We start from the raw sequence: 10,924 nt of genomic DNA, 5'->3' as shown, positions 1-10,924 counted from the left end.
CACGTCTTGGTTGGGGCCCTGCACCAGAGAGCGCTGGATCTGATCATTTGTGGAGCAGCATTCCTCCAGATTTAGACCCTGGATATGGATTGAGGTAAGGGAGGTTATGATAGATCGACTTCCTCTTTCCATCTTCTAGAACTTGTTTGATTGACTGAAGAATGGTGAAAACAGTGACTATGACAGAAAGACAGAGAGAGGATCTCATTCAAGTCCCACCTCATAGATATTCTCTTCATTTTTTACCCTTTTCTTCTTCAGTTGATTGAGTTTGTTCGTCTTGAAAAGGAGAGGAAGTGGATGACATCATGATATATCGTAAATCTCTTGGCCAATGGTGTGAAAAAGGCTATTGTCGTCATACAGTAAGATTACCATACATACTAGTCCTTCTGGTTAAAGCAGTTTTCAAATGACAAAATTCACTATTGGAATGAGAGCAAATTAGGAATATTAGATCTAGTAGCCTAGCATTAGCAGTAGAAAAGGTGGCCTGCTTGGCTCTCTGACCTTACAGAGCATCATGGTACCATGCAGAAGCACTACCACCATCAGTAACATTCCCTCAGCAGCCAGGATCCTGTTCTTGGTGCTTTCACTGATGTCTAGAATCTTCACCATCGGCCCTAAGCAGGGAGAGGGGTCAGATAAAGGTCATCAGAGTAGATCTCACCTGCTGCTCTTTCATGGGAGAGATGCAGGCTAGATGCCAATGAAAGAGATAGGGGGTGGGGGACTGAGTACCATGCATCAGATTGCAGCAAGACAGAGGAGAATAGTTTGAGATAAATTATACAAAACAGCCAGTGTATGTTTAGCGGTGCAATTATAAAAATAAAAAAAACAATGCTCCTTATGTCACACAATTTCCCAGGAAAAACTATAAACAAAGCATTTATTTAACATTTCAACATTGGTCATTTGAATTAAATCAGAGGGATTACTACACAATGTAGCCATTCACTGGTGGCTTAAGTCTGGGTGCTTTAGGTGGATTGCAATCTGGTCTGATCTGTGTGCACTACCGGGACCCAACTTTTATTAGGTGAGCAGGTTGTCATGAGACCATCACAGATGATTTACTGTGATCCACAGGGAACAGATACTGCCATTCATGGTGCATTCCACTGGACTGGGCAGTGGTTAACTGGATTTGTGGATTACAAAGCATTCTGCATTGCTTAGCTGGTTTGACCCCACCCCCCAGACACCCACATGTACACACACATAATAGAAATACTGTACAACAAAGTACTGAGAGTACAGACCAGACTAAAGCTTTTGAGGGTTACACACACACAAGACCTGAAGGAAGGTGACATGGCTTCTCACACACACACACACACTCACTCACTGTAGACCTGCAGGAAGGTGCCGTGGGTGTACACAGAGTGCCGCAGGGCGCTGTGATTGAGAAAACACTGGTACAACCCTGAGTCGTTCAGACGGGCCTCCCTCAGGATGAGCGTGTGACACATGACCCCTGCCGCCGTCAGGTTCCCCCCATCCACCGTCACACGGTTGTCTCTCCGGTCCACTCCCTGCGTGGCATACGTGCTGTTGACCGTCTGGATGCTGATGAACCAGGTGGTTTCCACAGCTCCCCTTGTGGCTGAGTAGCAGCAGCGCAGGGAGGCGGTGTGAGAGAGCTGCACCCTCACAGAGGGCCTGTCTGGCTCCAGAGTAACCTGGATACGGCTGAGGTCACCGTGGACACCTGCTAGAAGGCAGAGCAGCAGGAGTAGGATGAGGTTGACCCATAAGACACTGAGTAAAGGTCAGTTATTGACAGCATATCTGTCCAACTATTGGCCCCAGACACGGATGATAAAAATAAACTGGAGCCTAAAAAGTATAAGAACTCCACACAATCCAGAGTGCTGTAATATTATGTCTCTTAACATCAGGTTATTTAGAGTTATAAGTGTAGGGTATAGATTCTATTGTGTGATGATTGTGGACTACAGGAAAAGGAGGACCGAGCACGCCCCCATTCTCATCGACGGGGCTGTATTGGAGCAGGTTGAGAGCTTCAAGTTCCTTGGTGTCCACATCACCAACAAACTAACATGGTCCAAGCATACCAAGACAGTTGTGAAGAGGGCACGACAAAACCTATTCCCCCTCAGGAGACTAAAAAGATTTGGCATGGGTCCTCAGATCCTCAAAAAGGTTCTACAGCTGTACCATCAAGAGCATCCTGACTGGTTCCATCACTACCTGGTATGGTAACTGCTCGGCCTCCGACTGCAAGGCACTACAGAGTGTAGTGTGTACGGCCCAGTACATCACTGGGGCCAAGCTTCCTGCCATCCAGGGCCTATATACCAGGCGGTGTCAGAGGAAGGCCCTAAAGATTGTCAAAGACTCCAGCCACCCAAGTCATAGACTGTTCTCTCTGCTACCGCACGGCAAGCAGTATTGGAGCACTAAGTCTAGGTCCAAGAGGCTTCTAAACAGCTTCTACCCCCAAACCATAAGACTACTGAACATCTAATCAAATGGCTACCCAGACTATTGCATTGCCCCCCCCTACACTACTGCTACTCTGTTATCTATGCATAAGTCACTTTAATAACTCTACCTACATGTATATATTACCTCAATTACCTTGACTAACCGGTGCCCCCGCACATTGACTCTGTACCGGTACCACCTGTAAATACCCTCGCTATTGTTATTTTACTGCTGCTCTTTAATTATGTTACTTTTATTTCTTATTTTTCTATAGGTATTTTTCTCAACTGCATTGTTGGCTAAGGGCTTGTAAGTAAGCATTTCATTGTTGTAGTCCGTGCATGTGACAAATAAAATGTGATTTGATTGCATAACCATCTGCTCTGGTAGGAGATACGGTTCATTAGAGCAGAACAGATACATTACTCACAGTCAAATAATCATGTTCCAAGGGATAAAATGGGGGAAAATTGTTTTAATGTTGCAATGCATGGTTTAAAGGGTTGAAATCTGTTAAAAGGATGTTGAGAATATTCATATTAATTCACTCAAATGCCATAGAATTATACTTCGGTCTCATCTTCATCCTCCACCTGTAAAGTAACTTCTCAAATAAAGGTGAATATGCACTGAAAGACTAACTACCCTGCATTGTTTATCAGCATATCCTAGCAGCCCCTTACTCACCAGCCCAGAAGCAGAGGAACAAGAATGTCATGGCCACCATCTTCTTCACTGTGTTTTATATTGTTTGCCAGTCGTTGCAGAAAATAAGCCTTTATGTTATTTTGAGTGTTGTGCCTTTCAACACAGCTATACACGTCTACCCAGTTGTCTTGTGAATAAACCTTCCTTCCTCTTTTGTTGGTCTCTCTGTGTCAGGATATATGCTTGAGTGACTGCAGTGTTCTAGAACTCAAAACAGTAAAAGACCCCAAAAATGTTGTTTTTTCTGCCCCCATTTATTAAAAAAAAAAAAAAAAAGGAAAATTACAATTAAAAAACGTACCTCATTTCTTCTTAAGTATACAATTAAAAACTCTTACACAATGAAATCAAAGCCAAAATACACAGTATAGATCTTGCATATTCATTTGTTTATAGATATACATGTGGCGGATGAATGTGCGACAGACCAGACCCTATTCTATACAAAGCGCTGGCTAGCTGGAGCAAACATGGCGCTGGTCAAACCTTGTAGTCACTGAGGTGAACACACACAATACACTTTGTAACATACATACCGCTGAGATAGCATAGTTACAGGGGACACTGCAGGACTTATACAGCCACCCCACAGTCAATCCCCCACAAACCACCTATCTGAAACCTTGGATTACCTAGAATTAAGGCCAGGGGGGTTTCCAGACCATGTGACCTAACTAGGAAAACCTCCTGGCCCAACCTAGAATGCATGTTGCTTTAGAGATTGCAAGAAAGGCATTTCACTGTAATTGTACATTAAACTGGAGACTTGATGTTGGTCACCCAACTCTTTCTACGTTCATTTCATGGTTCTTCTACCTTAACAGCCAAACATCTCCCCAACCAACAGTGTTTGTTTACTAGAGAGCCCTTTGGGAAAAAGCTTGATCGTCAGAACAAGGCACCCTTCTCTATAAAAACATATAAAACTAGACCACTATGTATTTGTAAATAGGATACATGAGGGGAAGCAAAGGGGGGGGAGAGAATTGTAAGCACACGTTTGCCAAGTAGTCTTGAGACTACAGTGGCGGTGGAGGTATTAACCTAAGCTGGTATAACAGGATTTAACCTGCTCATTACTGTGCTTCAATGGTGAAAAAGCCCAAGTTAGAGATAATCTCTTTAACCTCATCTTGTTGCCATCTAGTATTGTATAATACAAGTGAGTTGTCTCACATATGGGGTCTCTGAGCAAACAAAAGCTATCCAAGTCTCTTCCTCTTTCTACCATTTTTGCCAAATGCATAGTACATAATTACATATGTTCCTCTCAACAAAACATCACAAAAACAAAACCTCCCGACCCGTTTAAGCAAATGAAATAAAATACACCGCAACGTACAGTGAAATTGTGCGATAAGAAAAGGTGATGAGAGTAGTAAGGAAGTAAGGACTACATTTCTACGACTTCTAGAAGGAAGACAGGATGAAGGAGAGATGGAGACTATTATTGTGGACTTGGTGATGGAGAGGGGAAGACGAGAAAATAAAGGGGTGGGGGGTGAAAGAAAAAAAGGCAATGAAGTTTCAACACAACTTGTAACTACGCCCTCTGCTTCTTAGAGTAACTATCAATAACATTTGCATAATTACATATTTGGGGGACGGGGTAAGGGAGCGGTTGCTATGGCCACGACGAGAATGCATAATTCAAAAGTGATCGTGAAAGATAACCGTCATTACAGCACTGGCGAGTGACGACTTTTCGCGCCTGCAATTCCGGCATCCAAACTCCCCAGACCCACTCTTCATTCCAGAAGTGGTCTATAGAAACAGTAGCTTAATCCAGTAATGATGGGTATCTTACTGTACTGTACCGTCATCCCATGCTGTCCCTAAACGTGGTCCAGTTAATATCAAAGTGATGCTAGGTGAGTCATGTCTATAACAATACAGTGCAGCCCTGCTCACGCATGGTAGTAGTGAAGAGAGGATTTGAACGGCAGTGTGATTGTGAAGTGTCCAGTTAAATTTTGTTCATTAGTCTGGGGCAGCAGCATGGATGATGTATCACAATACAGTCGTCATACAAGTTTAGATATCATTATCTCCCTCTACGTTTCTACCCACTGTGTTGTTTTCTCTACATGTGACGCTGGAGTTTGGATGGAGGAGAAGCAGAGAGCCAAGGCTGCTTACTGTAGGCATCACTCTCCATTCAGCTTAAAGTGACTTTCTCCTATAGTAATAAGCAGTGGGACAATATAAACAGCTCATATGAGGATCTACAGGTACATGGGTGTCTCTTTGGTCCTGTTTCCCAGTCCACAGTTCAATGCCACTACTCTAAATCATCAAAATAATAACAATAATTACAATCAACTCCTGAAGAAAAATATGCACAAAAATGGTATTGCTACCATTAAAGAATATAACCTTTTAATCAGACAAAAAAACGTATCATACAGCATATAATACTATATGTCTCCTTTCTTTATGGATCAGCTACTAGCCCTAGTCAGGAAGTCGACTCCAGTCACATCACACAGGTGATGACCGTGCTCCTGTGTGACCATTGTTACTGCACTGGGCTCCCAAGCAATGTGAGTATCAGAGCACGTATGGGTCTGACTGACTTTGTCTATAGCCGATTATTTTATAATATAGATTTTTTTTTACCTCTTTTTTCTCCCCAATTTCGTGGTATCCAATTGGTAGTTACAGTCTTGTCTCATCACTGCAACTCCCGTATGGACTCGGGAGAGGCGAAGGTCGAGAGCCGTGCGTCCTCCGAAACACAACCCAACCAAGCCACACTGCTTCTTGACACAATGCCCATTTAACCCGGAAGCCAGCCGCACCAATGTGTCAGAGGAAACACCGTACACCTGGCGACCGTGTCAGCGTGCATTGCGCCCGGCCCGCCACAGGAGTCGCTAGTGCACGATGGGACAAGGACATCGATGCCAGCCAAACCCTCCCCTAACCCGAACGACGCTGAGCCAATTGTGCGCCGCCCCATGGGTCTCCCTGTCGCTGCCGGCTGCGACAGAACCTGGACTCGAACACAGAATCTCTACTGGCACAGCTAGCACTGCGATGCAGTACCTTAGACCACTGCACCACTAGGGAGGCCCCAATAACCGATTCCACAGCACATTGAACACTGAACTTCAAGTCTTCTCTCTACATATACCTCCCTCACCATCTAATACGCTGCTAATCAAGTTGGTCTTCCAAGGAAAAACCCTTCTGCCTCCCCTTCTCTCCTTCCTTCCTTGCTGTATCCCTCCATCTCTAATCTACATCCCATCTCTGTGCATCTGTCCATCCCTCTATCGCCCGGCCCAGCACAGTAGCAGGGTCCAAAGGAGAGGCAGCTGAAGTCAAAAGCAGTACACACACCGTCTATATCCCTAACAACATGATCAATTCCAATACTACTGGATGAATGTTTGGGCCATAATTACAGTTCTAACAGAACTCTATTACAGTAACTCCAGAAGGCCATTCTGCTTCTACAACACTATACACACCAACACACACACACAGATCTTCTCAACAACTGGGGTAAAATGTAAAAATGGATGCATGCATGACTAAGTTGCTTTGGATAAAAGCGTCTGCTAAATGGCATATATTATAATAATAATAGTAATAAATATTTGCAAATTCAATGTGGGTGGTCACTTGAATTGGATTATACTAAATTAAAAGTCCATCTCTGCTGTACTTTGGTATGTACTGGATATAGGGGCCTACTAAATGTTCAGTAAAATGTCTAGGTTTGGAAAGTTTCCCCAAAATCTCAGGTTTTTCAGAAATCTCTGGTTGAAGGACTCCCAGAATTCCTCCTTATTCCCTCCTGAATCCAGGAATCTTCCAACCAGGATTTGGGGAAAACCTGTGAATTTTGGAAAAGTTACCAGAATTTCACAACTCTGAGCATGTTCCTGTCTGGTTCTACAGCTCTACATCGCCCTCTATAGGGCTGACACTAGTATCTCTCTCTACATGCATACATGGGGGTTTATTATACAGTCCAAACCCCTACAGTTGGCAATGATAGATATATTTATTGAACATGCACTGGGGGAAGTATCTGTTGTGTGTGTGTGTGTGTGTGTGCGTTGCAGAAGCTCACAATCAATAAGCCCAGGCAGCATCTCTCTCACATCATACTACTGCTCCAATCTTTGGCACCTGTTTGCAAAACTCCCATCTCTCACACGCTCACTCACTTGCACATACTAGCATGTTCACAAACATGCACAAACACACACACCTCAAACACACACCTCCCACATTTTATTACTCAACTACTTTGCGTAAAGCCGTTCTCCTCCGCCTTGCAAGGGCCTCACGGTTGGCTGTGACCCCCTGTACATTTTTAACAAGGGCTCAGGCATGGCAGTGGAGCACAAAGAGTGTTTAGTAAATAGGAAATTCCAGGATGCATTCATCAATCCTCCAAAAGCAACTCGAGCACTCCAATCCAGCACTTACAGTGATCTGAGGAAGACCAAGAGATGACAAGGTTAAAGAAAAGAGTTGGTGAGATTAGACAACATATCCTTTACACAATTCTAGTATTAATACCCATGGCATTGCAGAGCCGGAGGTAGTTGACCTTAACCACAGACCTAAAATCAGACTACTCTAACCCCAACCCTTATCTTAACTAGAGAGATAATACAAGGTCTGACCCTGTATCAGCGGTAAAGAAAAACTCCTCCTATGACATCAGTATAAAGGGTTGTATATGAAGGTTCACCTGGTGTCCTGAAGGTGGCGCTGTGTGTCTCACTAGAAGTTGCCCCCCTCCAGGGAGAACTTAGACAGGGCCTGCTGCAGCCTGTGGTGCTCCTCCTCAACACTCTGATGGAGCAAGATCAATACACAGTTAAATGCTGAATCACACACACACACACCCACACCCACACCCACACCACCCCTCCGTCTCTGCCATCCCTTCCTTTCATAATCTTCTTTCCCTTTTGTGGGTGCTCTTGTGACATCACACAGCTAGCTGCAGACAAAGGCCATTGTCCCAGAACTCCAATTTCACATAGACATTTCAGTGACAATAGCAACAGAGCAGCACAAGCCCTGGTGCAGTGATTTTCTCTGTCTTTCTCTTCTATGCTGCTGTTTGTCCCCATCTATCCTCCTTCGCTCACTCCTTTTATGCTTCAGTCATCCTTTGCAACCCCATTACTCAATCCTCTACAACTTCCTTCCTTCCTTCCTTCCTTGCTCTCTCACCTGCAGTCTCTTCAGCTGTACCTCCAGACTCTGCAGTTTCTGGCGCACCTCCTCCATCCTCTCCTGGGACAGAACCAGAGGAGCACTGATCCCTCCCTCCTCCTCCATCTTCATCCCTCCACCCTCCTCCCCTTGCAGTCCTTGGTCCTGGCTCTCTGGCCCCTCCCTTCCATTCTCCTCATCAAGCTGTGAGTTGTCTGATAGGCTGATGCTGCCAACCAATAGCCTCTTGAGGGACATGACTTTGGCAGGAGACAGGAACATAACAGTAAGAGGAACATCAGTGAAAATGGTAACCGTTTGGACCAATCAAATGTACCCACTCACCTTCGTTTAACGCGCTATTGGCCACTTTCACCTGATCACTGTTGCTGTGGCCAATCAAGTCGAAGCCTTTGTCCGAGAGGTAATCAATCAGCGAATGACGAGAGTCCACAGACTTCATCTGATCAGTCAGGATGTCCTTATCTCGTTCTATAGACACAGGAACAGTCTTGGTAGTAACGCAGTAACAGTAAAAACACAGGAACAGTCTTGGTAGTAATGCAGTAACAGTAAAAACACAGGAACAGTCTTGGTAGTAACGCAGTAACAGTAAAAACACAGGAAGTCTTGGTAGTAACGCAGCAACAGTAGAAACACAGGAACAGTCTTGGTAGTAACGCAGCAACAGTAAAAACACAGGAACAGTCTTGGTAGTAACGCAGTAACAGTAAAAACACAGGAACAGTCTTGGTAGTAACGCAGTAACAGTAAAAACACAGGAAGTCTTGGTAGTAACGCAGCAACAGTAGAAACACAGGAACAGTCTTGGTAGTAACGCAGTAACAGTAAAAACACGGGAACAGTCTTGGTAGTAACGCAGCAACAGTAAAAACACAGGAACAGTCTTGGTAGTAACGCAGCAACAGTAAAAACACGGGAACAGTCTTGGTAGTAACGCAGTAACAGTAAAAACACGGGAACAGTCTTGGTAGTAACGCAGTAACAGTAAAAACACAGGAACAGTCTTGGTAGTAACGCAGCAACAGTAAAAACACAGGAACAGTCTTGGTAGTAACGCAGTAACAGTAAAAACACAGGAACAGTCTTGGTAGTAACGCAGCAACAGTAAAAACACAGGAACAGTCTTGGTAGTAACGCAGCAACAGTAAAAACACAGGAACAGTCTTGGTAGTAACGCAGTAACAGTAAAAACACAGGAAGTCTTGGTAGTAACGCAGTAACAGTAAAAACACAGGAACAGTCTTGGTAGTAACGCAGTAACAGTAAACACACAGTAACAGTCTTGGTAGTAACGCAGTAACAGTAAACACACAGTAACAGTCTTGGTAGTAATGCAGTAACAGTAAAAACACAGGAACAGTCTTGGTAGTAACGCAGTAACAGTAAAAACACAGGAACAGTCTTGGTAGTAACGCAGCAACAGTAAAAACACAGGAACAGTCTTGGTAGTAACGCAGCAACAGTAGAAACACAGGAACAGTCTTGGTAGTAACGCAGTAACAGTAAAAACACAGGAACAGTCTTGGTAGTAATGCAGTAACAGTAAAAACACAGGAACAGTCTTGGTAGTAACGCAGTAACAGTAAAAACACAGGAACAGTCTTGGTAGTAACACAGTAACAGTAAAAACACAGGAACAGTCTTGGTAGTAACGCAGTAACAGTAAAAACACAGGAACAGTCTTGGTAGTAACGCAGTAACAGTAAAAACACAGGAACAGTCTTGGTAGTAACGCAGTAACAGTAAAAACACAGGAACAGTCTTGGTAGTAACGCAGTAACAGTAAAAACACAGGAACAGTCTTGGTAGTAACGCAGTAACAGTAAAAACACAGGAACAGTCTTGGTAGTAACGCAGTAACAGTAAAAACACAGGAACAGTCTTGGTAGTAACGCAGCAACAGTAAAAACACAGGAACAGTCTTGGTAGTAATGCAGTAACAGTAAAACACAGGAACAGTCTTGGTAGTAACGCAGTAACAGTAGAAACACAGGAACAGTCTTGGTAGTAACGCAGTAACAGTAAAAACACAGGAACAGTCTTGGTAGTAACGCAGTAACAGTAAAAACACAGGAACAGTCTTGGTAGTAACGCAGTAACAGTAACGCAGTAACAGTAAAAACACGGGAACAGTCTTGGTAGTAACGCAGTAACAGTAAAAACACAGGAACAGTCTTGGTAGTAACGCAGCAACAGTAAAAACACAGGAACAGTCTTGGTAGTAACGCAGTAACAGTAAAAACACAGGAACAGTCTTGGTAGTAACGCAGCAACAGTAAAAACACAGGAACAGTCTTGGTAGTAACGCAGCAACAGTAAAAACACAGGAACAGTCTTGGTAGTAACGCAGTAACAGTAAAACACAGGAACAGTCTTGGTAGTAACGCAGTAACAGTAGAAACACAGGAACAGTCTTGGTAGTAACGCAGTAACAGTAAAAACACAGGAACAGTCTTTGTAGTAACGCAGTAACAGTAAAAACACAGGAACAGTCTTTGTAGTAACGCAGTAACAGTAAAAACACAGGAACAGTCTTGGTAGTAACGCA

The 10,924-nt window shown here is 43.8% G+C and overlaps 2 protein-coding genes across 3 annotated transcripts in view; both read right to left on the bottom strand.

Moving 5' to 3' along the window:
• The window catches only part of LOC106577375 (B-cell antigen receptor complex-associated protein alpha chain), a 3,800-nt gene extending 451 nt beyond the window's left edge, over positions 1-3,349 (bottom strand). Inside the window, exons 1-5 of one of the 2 annotated variants that reach the window (XM_014155344.2) lie at positions 3,145-3,349; positions 1,355-1,720; positions 511-626; positions 220-279; positions 1-78 (exon numbers count right to left, since the gene is read on the bottom strand). The exon at positions 1-78 is cut by the window's left edge and continues 451 nt beyond it. In XM_014155344.2, the coding sequence (XP_014010819.1) occupies positions 1-78; positions 220-279; positions 511-626; positions 1,355-1,720; positions 3,145-3,184 (660 nt within the window). In that variant the 5' untranslated portion in view covers positions 3,185-3,349. The remainder of the gene's footprint in view (positions 79-219; positions 280-510; positions 627-1,354; positions 1,721-3,144) is intronic. The other variant, XM_014155349.2, reaches the window with a different exon arrangement.
• Positions 3,350-5,527: 2,178 nt separating this feature from the next.
• LOC106595078 (rho guanine nucleotide exchange factor 1) overlaps positions 5,528-10,924 on the bottom strand; it is a 51,564-nt gene continuing 46,167 nt past the window's right edge. The window contains 4 exon segments of the mRNA XM_045712925.1: positions 5,528-7,617; positions 7,880-7,983; positions 8,371-8,612; positions 8,698-8,844. Coding sequence (XP_045568881.1) covers positions 7,912-7,983; positions 8,371-8,612; positions 8,698-8,844 — 461 coding nt within the window. The 3' untranslated portion in view covers positions 5,528-7,617; positions 7,880-7,911.

This window comes from Salmo salar, chromosome ssa02 (assembly GCF_905237065.1).
Source record: "Salmo salar chromosome ssa02, Ssal_v3.1, whole genome shotgun sequence".
NCBI classification, from domain to species: domain Eukaryota; kingdom Metazoa; phylum Chordata; class Actinopteri; order Salmoniformes; family Salmonidae; genus Salmo; species Salmo salar.
The sequence above is the reverse complement of the archived record's forward strand: the minus strand, read 5'-3'. Positions and strand labels throughout refer to the sequence as shown.